The following is a 13,283-nucleotide window of genomic DNA, read 5'->3' on the forward strand; positions in this document are numbered from 1 at the left end:
CGTGCCCTGGTGACCACGTCTCGCCATCCCCGCTGCAGGGCAGGCACCAGGACAAGCTAGGAGTTAGGACTGCACATGGCAGCAACTCGGCCTGGGTCCCGTGGAGAGAGCACCCTGCTGCAGGGCTCAATCAGAACGAGGGAGGGGGGGACCAGCAGTTAGCATAATGGCTATGTCGCTGGACTCCCACGTAGTTGACCGCAGTTTGAGTCCCGGACCCGGTGGCTTAAGCCCATGCCAGGCACGTGTGGGTGCGGGGATGCCCAAGATCCCAAGAGGAGAAAGGAGGAGAAGGGATTACGCCGTGGGCATCCCCCCTGGGGGGGTGATTTCTCGCTTTCTGTCTATCTCTGTCTGGCGAGTGCACGTGCCCTATAGCAAAAACCTCTCCAAAAAAAAAAGAACCAGAGGGGGACATGAGCCTGGGTCAGGATGTGGGATGAGGGTGGCGCCCAGCCTGTGTTTCTTGGCACAGGAATGGATGTGAAGACGGCACAGCCCCCTGTGGTCGGTCTGGCTCTCCCCAGCAGATTACCGTCTTGAGCCCCCTTTGACCCCTCATCCCAGTGTGCTGTCACAGAGGCAGGGGAAGGCCATACCGGAGTAATGGTCCACCAGGGCCTGGAGGGCAGGGAAGGTGAGGCGCGGCGAGATGTACAGCCAGCCGTTGTCAAGGCGCTGGATCCTGTAGTGCCTGATCCGGTCCCAGGATGCCGGGCGGCTGAGTCGGACCGACAGGGAGTAACAACCTGAGGAGGAAGGAGTGTGGGAGTGGCACTGAGGCCCAGCTGGGGACACAGCCCACCCAGGCTGGGGGAATGAAGTGCTGAGATGTGGCCACGGGGCCCAGGCAGGAGGGAAGTTCCTGGGGTAGAGACGGGGGCAGTGGCAGGGCCCAGCCTTGCTTCATCGGTCATAAAGAACGTGTTCCTCATGGGCGGACTCTTGATAAAAGGAGGTCACAGGTACAGCTCCAGACTGGCCTAGCCCGGTGTGAACAGCACTGAGCCTGGGCTGTTAGCACGCCAGTGGCAAAAGTGTTAGAATGTGAAAAGGTGTCGGGTACTGTCAGCAAGGAGGCAGAGCCTAGAGTCAAGCTCCCTTCACCACCACCACACGCCAGCCCCACTGCGGATTTCTCAGGCAACATGGCCAGTTCAGGGCTGCAAGGTGTATATGTGCGTCGTCAACTCAACTACTGGGTCATCTGAAAAGTCAGGACACATTTTTGCATAGAAAACACGTCATGACTTTCCCAACGACCTAATAGGTAATGCCAAGGTACGTGTTCTAGGCTCTGCCTCCTTGCTAACGAGTACCTGACACCTTTTCACATTCTAACACTTTTGCCACTGGCGTGCTAACAGCCCAGGCTCAGTGCTGTTCACACCGGGCTAGGCCAGTCTGGAGCTGTACCTGTGACCTCCTTTTATCCTCACAAGAGCCCTACCATGAGGAACACGTTCTTTATGACCAACACCCTTAACCACCACGCCACCTGCCGGCCTCTCAGTATTGTTTTTAAAAGCCAAAGACTGCCAGCAGCCCATCTGTACTTAGTAGAAAAATGTTAGGTGATAGAATCTTACTTTTTCATTTGCTGTAGGGCACATGTACTTGCTGGAGAAAGAGTGGGAGAGAAAAAGTAAGAAACCCCCCCCCCCCAGCCCCCCAGGGAGGATGGCCACACCACAGCCCCTTCCATTCTCTCAGGATTTGGGGCATGCACGCATAAGCATGCACACATGCCTGGTGTTTCTCAAGTGGCTGGATCTGGGACTAGAACCACACAGTTGATGTGGGATCCAGCTGCCTTAAACCACCACGCCACCAACTGGCTCTGTAGAATCTAATATTAAGCAGCAGTAAAACATTTAATAGCTGTTACATACATAAGCATAGATAAATTTTCTTTCACTTTTTTTTTTTTTGGAGAGGTTTTTGCTATAGGGTGTGTGCACTCGCCAGACAGATGAGAGAGACAGAAAGCAAGAAATCACCCCCCAGGGGAGATTGGCCACGCCGCAATCCCTTCTCCTTCATTCTCCTCTAGGGATCTTGGACACGCATGCACACACGCCCGGCGTGACTTTAAGCCACCGGGTCTGAGACGTGTAACTGTGGTTGACTACGTGGGAGTCCAGCAACATAGTCATTACGCTAACTGCTGGTCCCTACTTTTTTTGGTTTTTTTTAGAGTTTTTTCCCTTAGGGCACATGTGCTCACCAGACAGAGAGAGAGACAAAGACAGGAAAGTGAGAAATCACCCCCTCCCCCGCTGGGGGACGGTCTGCTGCAATTCCTTCTCCATTCTCCCAGGATTTCGGTCATGTATACAAACACGCCAATGTGATTTTCAAGCCACTGGGTCTGGGATTTAAAACATGGGAACCAGCAGTTAGCGTAATGGCTATGTTGCTGGACTCCCACGTAGTCAACCGCGGTTCATGTCCTGGACCCAGTGGCTTAAAACTCACACCAGACACGTGTGCCTGTGTGGCCATCCCCCCCTGGGGGTGATTTCTTGCTTTCTGTCTCTCTGTCTCTCTCTGGCGAGCGCACGCGCCCTACAGCAAAACCTCTCCAAAAAAAAAAAACAAGTCTAAAAAAACATGGTTGGCTATATAGGAGTCCAGCAACGTAACCACTATACCACCTGCTGGCCCAACATATATAAATCTTAAAAATAGCAGAGGAGGGAACCAGCAGTTAGCGTAATGGCTATGTCGCTGGACTCCCACGTAGTCAACCGCGGTTCATGTCCTGGACCCAGTGGCTTAAAACTCACGCCGGGTGCATGTGCGTGCGTGCCCAAGATCCCGAGAGGAGAATGGAGGAGAAGGGATTGCGGCGTGGCCATCCTCCCTGGGGGGTGATTTCTCACTTTCTGTCTCTCTCTGTCTGGCGAGCGCACGTGCCCTATAGCGAAAAAACCTCTCAAAAAAAAAAAAAACAGAGGAGCCAGCAGGTGCCATAGTAGTTAAGGTGCTGGACTCTGGGATAATTTATTTCAATTTTACATGAGAGAGAGGGAAAGTAAGAAAGCAAGCCACCAGGGGGATCAGCAGTTAGCGTAATCGCTGTGTCGCTGGGCTCCCATGTGATCGACTGTGGTTTGTGCCCCAGACCTGGTGGCTTCGACTCTCACTGGGCGCAGGTGCATGCGTGCCCGAGATCCTGAGAGGAGAATGTAAGGGAAGGGATTGTGGCATGGCTATCCCCCATTGGGGTCGATTTCTCGCTTTCTGTATCTCTTTCTGGCAAGCACACATACCCTATAGCAAAAACCTCTCCAAAAAAAAAAAAAGCTATCATGTCCGGGACTTGAACCGCTGTCAGCCATGTGGGAGTCCAGCACCCTCCCTTAACCACCATGCCACCTGCCAGCCACTTAAAGAATTATTTTTTTATTATTATTGAATAAAAGGATTCTTTTTTTTGAAAATAATTATTCAATATTTATTTATTTATTTAAATTTGACCAGAGTGAGAAAGCAAGCCACTAAGTCTGGGACTCAAACTGTGCTTGGCCATGCACCCTTAATTACCACACCACCTGCCAGCCTCTCTTTTTTTATTTTGAGAGATTTTTGATACAGGGCTTGTGCACTCTCCAGACAGAAAAGAAGAAATCACACCCCTAGAGGGATGGCCATGTTGTACTCCCTTCTCCTCCATTCTCCTCGGGATTTTGGTTACTCATGCACATGCACCCAGCATGAGTTTAAGTTACCAGGTCTGGGACTTGAACCGTGGTTGACTATGTGGAAGTCCAACCACATAACCATTATAGCATCTGCTGGTCCCGAGAGAGGCATTTCTGACAAGGTCTTGCCATGCCTTGATCCTCCTGTCCTAGCCTCTGGTTAATAGTTTTAAAATTCCCACAAACAGATTAGGTCTAGATGGCTTAACTAGTAAATTCTATCAAGCAAGAAAAAAAGATACTGTACTCCCTATACACTCCTACATCAACTTTTTATTTATTTTTTTGCCATAGGTTGTGTGTGTTCTCCAGAGAGAGAGAGAGGGGGAAAGTGAGAAGTCACCCCTCAGGGAGGATGGCCACACTGCAACTTCTTCTCTATTTTCCTCCTAGGATTTTGGGCACATATACACATGCGCCCAGTGTAATTTTCAGGCCACTGGGTCTAGGAATTGAACCACGCTGTCAACCATGCCGGAGTCCAGCACCTTAACTACTCCGCCACCTGCTAGCCCCAAACTACCTTTTTAAGAACAGTCTCTTCTGAAAAAACTCTGTGGCTAGGAAAGGGCCACAGATCTGAAAATAGCCCCAGAAGGCCAACCAACCCAGCTGAACTGGCTGTCCTCACACGTCCTTTGCGTGGTTCTTCAGCTATCCCACCCTGGCCACTGTCACCGGAGTTAGAACCAGAAAGCGCTGCTGCACTGGGGCTCTCGTGACAGCTCACCGACAGGGCCACTGTGACTGGGCCACCAGACAGGTGGTCTGCTGTTCTTTCTCATTGCATGCTCCAGCCAGTCCCAAATACCTACTGCTCTCCTCAGTTCCAGGACATCTCCCTAACTGAGCCTGCCTGGGTTCGAGTCCCCAAAGAGCCACATGCTGTTACACTGCGGCTGCCCCGTGCTCATCAGCTGTCTATAAGACACACTGGCCTTTCAGATCTCTTCATCTGCAAAGAGGCATGATAACATCCCTCATCTCCCAGATCGCAAGGATTCAGGTAACAAAGCAGATAAAGCATTCAGCATGCAGCCAGCACCTCGCCACCCTAAGCAGGCCTCTGGTCCATTGCTCACTGTCCTCACATGGAACACCCTCACCCACGCGACCTCCACCTTCCTCCTACAGCTCAGCTGTTTAGACAGCTTCCAGAACTCCTTCCCTGTCCAGGAGGAGCCGCAGCTCTGGGCTCACAACCACCAGTTCACGGACACCAAGTGTCAGCCCATCCCTCGGTTCTGCCCCCATACACAGATCAGCAGTCATGAGCTTCGATAGATGACTGACTTCTCCCGCCATCTTCCCCTCAGTCTGCAGTGCACCCTCCCCACCCACCCTTCAGCCCCATCGCTTCCCCTCCCACATCGCACATTCACCTTAAGAGAAAGCCCGTTGGCTACATTCAGAACACATGCAGACGGCCCGGCCACCACCCACTGAGGGGCCTGCGACTTCTCTCATGAAAGAAACAAACTTGAAAAATAAATCGAAACTCACCCGAGAAGGCCCTGCATGACCCGCTACCAATGACCCACTCCCCTGTGCCTCTCTCACCTTGGATCTGCTCCAGGCTCACGGCTGCTGGGCCGAGGCCTTTGCACATGCACGCATGCACACATGCGGGGCATCAGAAAGCTCGTGGGGAATGGAATTAAAGTACGAGGTTAATTCCCAGCCTGTGCTAAAGACGGACCTGGGACGCAGCAGAGAACGTGTGCTCATGGGTGTCTGGTGGACGGAGGGCGCTGGGAAAGCTGTGTACGCAGGGTGCAGGGCCTATAGGAGGAGCCACTGACAAAAAGCAAAGTCTAGATTCCAGAAAGCTCCAGCAGGCTTAAACCATGTCACAGCTGGGATCTCGGATCTGCAGTGAAGATGCTGGCAGGAGTGGTGGAGTGCGTCAGGAGCGCTGTGGGGAGTGATCTTAGGAGGACCCTCCTGAACTTCCTCTGCTGAGGCCTCTGAGAAATTCAGGGTCCCAGGACCCACCACCATCTGCATCCTGAGGACAGGGACCACCCAGCAGGCCTCACAGGAGGTGCTGTGTTTCCCCCGGACAGATTGGACAGCAGTAAGCACCAGGTAGCAGGAACCATGTCCTCCTGTCTGAGCCCACACATAGACACATAGTAGGACTGCAGGAAGATAAGGCAGTGATACGGAGGGCCTGTCTCTAACCCTGGAGCCATCCTTTGACTTCCATAAATGTTTTGGGGGGCCCCTTCATAAGGGTTAGGCCTGATGAGCTGGGCCACTGCGCTCCCCAGAACATAACCAGGAATGCCAGCCTGACCCTTCTGCTCCCCAGGCTCTGGCTAGTGTGGATCCCAGGCCTGCCCCTTGTCCTCAGCCCCAAGTGCCACAGAATCCCCTTCCCAGGATGCATCTGGACTTTGGGCCAAAGGAAAGCTGATCCTGACCTCACTGGCTCACTCGATCAACCATTACCCCACTTCGCAGAGATGCCAACATGCACCATGTAGCAGACACTGCGACTGCTGCTTTGTGTCCCCAGCATTCACGTGTTCAGGGGTGAGTGACTATGATGACATTCGTTTATTCAACTGTGGTTTTGAAAGGTGAGGCCTTTGGAAGATTAGAATTAAGGTCACGTAGTGGGGAGCATCCGTAATTGATACCTGGCAGTGGGTTTATAAAGCAAAGGAGGGACCAGCAGATGGCATAATGGTTACATCGCTGGACTCCCATGTAGTCAACCATGGTTTGAGTCCCAGACCCAGCAGCTTTGAACTCAGCTGAGTGAGTGTACATGAGTGCCCCAAATCCCAAGGAGAATGGAGGAGAAGGGAGTGCAGCATGGCATTCCCCCTGGGGGGCGTGATTTCTCGCTTTCTGTCTCTCTCTGTCTCTCCAGCAAGCACATGTGCCCTATAGGAAAAATTTCTCTTAAAAAACACATAAACGGGGGCCAGCAGGTGGTGTGGTAGTTAAAGCACTGGACTCCCACATGGCTGACTATGGATCAAGTCCCAGGCCTGGCAGCTTGCTTTCTTACTTTCTCGTGGGCACATGTGTCCTATAGCAAATTAATGAATAATAATAAATAGAATTAAATTATTCTTTAATAAAAACATAAACAGGGCCCAGCAGGTGGTGCAGTGGTTAAGGTGCTGGGCTTCCACGTGGTCAGTCTCCGTTTGAGTCCCGGCCCTGGTGGCTTGCTTTCTCACTTTCCCTTTCTCTATCTCTCTGGCCAAATATTTGAAAAATAATAAGTAAAATAAATCATTTTTTGAGAGGTTTTTGCTATAGGATACATATGCTCACCAGAAAGACGGAGAGAGACAGAGACAGAAAGAGAGAAATCAGCCCCCAGAAGGGATGGCCATGCCGCAATCCCTTCTCCTCCATTCTCCTCTCGGGATCTTGGGCACGCACGCACACGTGCCCGGCATGAGTTTAAGCCAACTCAAACATGGGAGTCCAGCGACATAGCCATTATGCCAACTGCTGGTCCCAGTAATAATGAATTTTTTTTTTTTTGAGGTTTTTCACTATAGGGTGCGTGCGCTCACCAGACAGAGAGAGACATAGAGACAGAAAGCGAGAAATCACCCCCAGGGGGGATGGTCACGCCACAATCCCTTCTCCTCCATTCTCCTCTCAGGATCTTGGGCACGCACGCACACGTGTCCGGCGTGAGTTTTAAGCCACCGGGTCCGGGACGCGAACCGCGGTCGACTACGTGGGAGTCCAGTGACATAGCCATTACGCTAACTGCTGGTTCCCTAAATAATGATTTTTAAAAAGCATAAATAAATAAGTAAATAAATAAAGCCAAGGAAGTAGACCAGATCAGATGTGTCCACAGACGTGGACAATGCACTCGCCCTCTGCCATGCTGTGACGTGGTCACAAGACCCTCACCAGGTGTGGCCCCTGGGCCTCCAAACAGAGCTAACTACACTGCTGCTCTCGTAGTAGAGTTTGTAGGCATTTTCTGTCATTAGCAACAGAATGAACCAGAACAGACTGTTCCTACTTCACTCTGGAGTCCCTAGATTGGAACTGTACTTTCAGACAAGAATCTTGTCCCACAGTGTAGGCAGACGTCTGCGGTGGCCTGAGGGTCTGTGACATCACACTGCCCCGCCTGGCTCTACGCTCCAGGTTGAGAATACCAGGCTAGGACACGGCTCAGCCCATTATCAAACCTCAGTGTGAAATTTCACACCGTGACCACGATGCGCTTGGAAAGATCTGAGGCAGTATCACCCCAACGGTAGGTATCACCCCATGGTAGTCACGCCCCGGAGTTTTCTGCTCTGCCTCATTACAAACGCTCACTGGTCAGGACCCACTCTCCACCCTGGCTGTATCACTGGGGGGCTGTCATGAATGCTAACACCCAGGCCGCATCCCTGACCACTTAAGGCAGAGAAACTCCAGGGTGGGGTTCAGGCGTCAGAGGCAGTTAAGCTCCCCCAGGTGGCTCCAATGAGCAGCTGAGGTCTGGCTCAGCGGTTCTCCAAGTGCGGTCCCCAGCCCAGCCAGCAGCACCGATGACATGTTAGACAGACACACGCTCCGACCGGGTCCAGCCCAACCAAGCCAGCGGCGCTGGGCAAGGGCACCCCGCAGTCCTTAGTGTAACAAGCCCTCCCGCTGCTTCTGACGCTCGCGCAGGTGTGAGACCCCACGTCTGCAACTGGACTACACTGACTTCTTGACCCGCCAATGGGCCACATGACCACACAGCTTGACAAACACTGCACCAAAGGAAGCTCCAAGTGAGAGAGTAGAAGCTGGTTCTAGGACCAACATGGTGTAATGGTTACGTCGCTGGACTCCCACATGGCCAACTGTGGTTTGAGTCCTGGACCCGGCAGCTTGAAACTCAAGCCAGGCGAGTGTGCGTGCACGCCCAAAATCCTGAGAGGAGAATGGAGGAGAAGAGTGGAGGATGGCAGCATGGCCGGTCCTTTCCATCTCTGTCTCTCTGGCAAGCACATGTACCCTATAGCAGAAAGAGAATAACCGCTCAGAAAAAAAAAGTTGATACCAGGGAAACCACTGCCTTTCCGGAGAACCGGCAAACGTCTTCTTTGGTGATGAGAGCCACGTTCTAATCTACCCCCTTCTGCTGCTACCCGTAGCCTCAGTAATTACATGGGTCCTTACAGGTCCCTGAAGACTCAAAAAACAATAAAAAATTTTAAAAAAGGGACCAGCAGTTGGCGTCATGGCTATGTCGCTGGACTCCCATGTAGTCAACTGCAGTTCGAGTCTTGGACCCAGTGGCTTAAACTCACGCTGAGCGCGTGTGCGTGCGTGCCCAAGATGCCGAGAGGAGACACTCGAGAAGGGATTGCAGCGTGACCATCCCCCTGGGGGGTAATTTCTCACATTCTGTCTCTCTGTTTCTCTCTGTCTGGTGAGAGACAAAACCTATAGCAAAAACCTCTTTAAAAAAACCCCATAAAAACAGATCCCTGAAGACCTTTGAGGATCCTCCTAGGCGCTGTCCTTCACGCAACTTTTTCCTGTGCACGAGCCTTCTTAGGAAAGGGACACAGCGTCAGGGCTGTCACTACACCCTGGGGACCCAGTGAGGCCAGGTGGGGGTAGGGCAGCTGAGCACGGAGTACTTCCTGTGGCTTCTGAGGCTCTCTGGGCCCCGGCTGCAGCGTCCCTGTCCCAGTCAGCACCTGGCTGTGGTTTCCTGTCTGCAGCTGCTGCTCTCAGGCCAGCCCCCTACCCCGACCAGCCAACGGGTGTGTGCGAGGGTGGGGTGCTGCTGCTGCCTGGAAAATCGCAAGAGGGGCCCCCGAGAGGCCAACCCAGGAAGCTCTGAGGGGAGAGGGAGGGACGCAAAGATGGGCACTGAGGTGGAGGACAGGCCCCTGACAGCACCTCACAGTCGGTTCACACTAGGCCAGGCACTAGGGTCTGTCCTGACTCCGGCTCCACCCTAGGCTCTCGCTGTGCTTGCAATTCCAACCTTGCAGCCGGTGCGGGCCTTCTGGGTGCCCCGAGGGACGGGCCTTGGCTGGGTCAGAATTCTAGCTGTGTGCCCGTGTACCCAGCAAAGGGTTTCTCTTCTCTAAGCCTCACTTCCCTCCCCACTGCCAGAGAGAGAAAGAGGGAGTGAGGGAGGGGGGCGTGAGAAATCACCCCCCGGGAACATGGCCGTGCTGCGACCTCTTTTCTTCCACTCTCCTCGTGGGACTTTGGGCACACACATGTACCCGGTGTCTTTTTCAAGCAGACAGGTTTGGGGCTTGACCCACACGCTCAGCCATGGGGATCCGGCCACCTTAACACCATGCCTCCTGGCTGGCTCAGAGAGCCAAGCGTCTTAGCCTGGCATCTAAGGCCCTCTGGGCCCTGGCCTTGCCATCTCACCTCACTTCCTGTCCCCCTGAGGCAGCTGCTGGTCCACTCCCAACATCACTGTCTACAGCCTTGGCTCCTGTGAGAACACGACTTCAAGTTTCTGATCGGCCGACAGCATAATGGTTACATTGCTGGACTCCCAGGAAGTTGACTGTGGTTCAAGTCCCAGACCCGGCTGCTTAAAACTCATGCTGGGCTTGGGACCAGCAGTTAGTGTAATAGCTATGTCACTGGACTCCCACGTATTCAACTGCGGTTCGCGTCCAGGACCCGGTGGCTTAAACTCACGCCAGGTACGTGTGCGTGCGTGCCCAAGATCCCGAGAGGAGAATGGAGGAGAAGGGATTGTGGCGTGGCCATCCCCCCTGGGGGGTGATTTCTCGCTTTCTGTCTCTCTGTCTCTGTCTGTCTGGCGAGCGCAAGCGCCCTATAGCGAAAACCTCTCCCCCAAAAACAAACAAACAAAAAAACTCATGCTGGGCGCATGTGCATGCATGCCCAAGATCTGGAGAGGAAACTGGATGGAAAGGGATTACAGTGCGGCCATCCCTACCTTGGGGGGCGGGGGGTTATTTCTCGCTTTCTGTCACTTTGGCAGGTGCTCATGCCCTAAAGCAAATATCTCCCTCTAAAAAAAAAAATCAAACCTCACGTCCACACCTCCATGAAGTCTCCCCTGATTGCTCCAGAATTAGTCACCTCTCCTCCACCTCTGTAACCTGCACCAACCCTCCCAGCCTGGGCCCCACGAGGCCCCGTACAGCCTGGGCTGGGAATGGTTTGGAAACTGGCTGGCTGAGTGGACGGCTGAGGAGTAGGGAAGCCTGCTCTAGCGGAGGACACCCCACATGGGAGGCGGGGGGGCCAAGCTTGCCCACCTCTCCTGCTCTGGCTCTCGCGGATGAGAAAGGCCCCTCCACAGTTCCCGGGCAACAGCAGCAGCTCCTCTGCCTTCTCCCGGCTCAGGCCCTCGTACAGCCACCTGGGGGGGCAATGAGTGGGACGGAGGTTCACCTGGGGCAGGGCGAACCAGGACTTCGCTGGGACCCCTGCACCCCCTCCGTGGGACCCTGACAAGGCCCCCTCTCTGGGTCCCGAAGTTCTGCCTGTACCATGAACAGCTGGCCCTGGGTCCGAGGTCTCCTCTCCAGCTTGGTCCTCCAGGTCCTGGCTCCAGGGGCCGAGGAGGACAAGTTCCTGGGATCAGCCTCAGCAGTTCCCGCCTGGAGACCTCGTTCCCAAGTGGCCAGTGATCCCCACCTCTGTGTCACTGCCGGTCCCACCCAGCTCCACATCTACCCACTCGCCCTCCCAAGCCTCCGCCTTCCCAGGGATCTTCCTCTGCTTTGCCGGAAGACACCACGCAGGACGTCCCCACCTGGGCACCCCCTCCCTCAGCTCTCACTGCCAGCCCCGCCGCCCCCCAAACCCAGACCACGCCTGCCCCGTCGGGCTCCCGCGTCACAGGCCACCCAGTGCTGGAACTGTCTGCTCCTCTGGGGACAGACCTGGCCGGCTCTCCTGTCCCTGCGCCACCCGGGGCTGGGTATTAGGGCGATGCTCGTGGCAAGGGAAAGCTCGAAGCTCCCGAGGCAGCAGGTGGGAACTCACCCATGCGAGACCTTGGCCACGTGGACGCTGGGGATGCTGTACTCTCTGCCCGAGACTTGAGACCGCACTGTCCACCAGTCTCCTTCCCTGGACAGAGAAGAGGGGGTGCCTCTTTCAGAAGAGCCATGGCCCCAGGAATGGCTCACTGCGGGTCTACAAAGACCTCCGAGGCTGGGTCCTGACCCAGCTTCCTGGCACCAGCTGGTCCAGGGACCACCTAGGCCTGGGCCAGGGCAGGGCCGGGAGGACGGCCTGAGCCAAGGCTCCCCGGTACAAGGCCCGCTTGCCACTTCTCCCGGAGCATGTCCAGGGTCACACAGGAGCGCGTGTCCTGCAGGAAAGGCCCTGTCCTCCCGCTGCGGACGTCGGGGACCTGGTGCCACAGACTTACTCGGAGACGATGGGCTGCGGGTTCCCGGCTCCCCCAGCCTCAGCGAGGGCTCGGCGGGCTCACCTGCTGGAAAACCGCCCAGGGCCACGGCTGTGACCTTGCTTCTCTCTGGATGGAGAGACAGAGACAGTCACCCTGCGGCCAGCCCTCCCTGCAAACCTGGTCTGGCAGAGTCTGGCTCCCCTCATCGCCTTCCCACAGGGCCTTGCAGGGAGGCCCATCTGCTTTTGGGGGCCTCCGGGGATCGGACGCTTTTACACATGGCTCTCCACAGACTCCCCCTTCCTCATGGCGGAGCGTGTTGTCCCCATGGGAGCGCGCATGCACAGTTTCCTCCATGGGTCATGCGTGATCCTCCAGCCCGTGGGATCTAACTCGGCCCTGCGGCCTCCTGGGCAGGGCATCACTGCTGCAGCCTGGGCGGGTCTCCCGGGACCCTGGCAAGGGTCGCTGCCACTCCCAGAACTGACAGCCTCCAGCTCCGGGCAGTGACCTGCGCCCGGCTTCTCGGCTTCTGGAAGCTGCCGAAGGGGCAGGCGCTAGATGGACTGGCAGGGAAGGCAGGGGAGCCTGGCGGCTGGGCCCTGGGTGGGCGCGGGAGGTGTCGGAGAGGGCGTCTCCCGATGTGGAATCCCACGGCTGCTGATTCTCGGCCCCGGCTTCCTCGCCCCCAGACGGACTCTGTTCCCCACCTCTCCGGGCTCCTGCGGGGCCGTGAAACCAGCGCGAACTCTCTTTGTGGCTGGCAAGTGCTGGCCCCCAGGCATGGCTTTTCCACAGCCTTTGTCCAGAGCAGCAGCCGTGGGGCTGTGCTGCCCTGAGGTGTCACCTGTGGGCCGGGTGTCCAGCCCAGTGTCCTGGCCACCCTCCCTGCCTGAGCACCTTTGCCTGGCCTGGACTGAGCTCAACTCTGATGGGGACAGGCCGAGAGGCGAGGGCACCACTCCGACACCACCCACTGCGCCCCCGGCCTGGCTGGGCCCTGGGTGGACAGCAACCACATGTCTCAGGACAGGCTCATGGGCAGTGACTGTCCAGGTCACAGAGCGAGGAGGAGACCCAGTCCGAGGCCCTCGGGACAGGACTCGCTCCCCTTGTCCAGCTCAGGAGTGGCCCCCTCTAAGGAAACATCTCTGTGCCTGCCGGGACCCTCTAGGCCTCTGTGGCTACGGAGGCCACTTCGCCCACACGGAGTGGGGGCCTCCCCTCTG

General features: G+C 55.6%; 1 protein-coding gene and 1 long non-coding RNA gene across 2 annotated transcripts in view; both read right to left on the bottom strand.

The window, feature by feature from the left end:
- The window catches only part of SLA2 (Src like adaptor 2), a gene marked incomplete at its 5' end in the record, with an annotated part of 14,502 nt that extends 2,407 nt beyond the window's left edge, over window positions 1-12,095 (bottom strand). The window contains 4 exons of the mRNA XM_027770192.1: window positions 600-749; window positions 10,949-11,052; window positions 11,682-11,768; window positions 12,073-12,095. Coding sequence (XP_027625993.1) covers window positions 600-749; window positions 10,949-11,052; window positions 11,682-11,768; window positions 12,073-12,095 — 364 coding nt within the window. The remainder of the gene's footprint in view (window positions 1-599; window positions 750-10,948; window positions 11,053-11,681; window positions 11,769-12,072) is intronic.
- Window positions 12,096-12,097: 2 nt separating this feature from the next.
- Window positions 12,098-13,283, bottom strand: part of LOC114007009 (uncharacterized) — a 12,798-nt gene continuing 11,612 nt past the window's right edge. The window contains exon 3 of the long non-coding RNA XR_003548667.1: window positions 12,098-12,180. This is a non-coding gene — a long non-coding RNA (uncharacterized LOC114007009). The remainder of the gene's footprint in view (window positions 12,181-13,283) is intronic.

Source organism: Tupaia chinensis, unplaced genomic scaffold (genome assembly GCF_000334495.1).
Source record: "Tupaia chinensis unplaced genomic scaffold, TupChi_1.0 Scaffold000115_1, whole genome shotgun sequence".
NCBI lineage: Eukaryota > Metazoa > Chordata > Mammalia > Scandentia > Tupaiidae > Tupaia > Tupaia belangeri.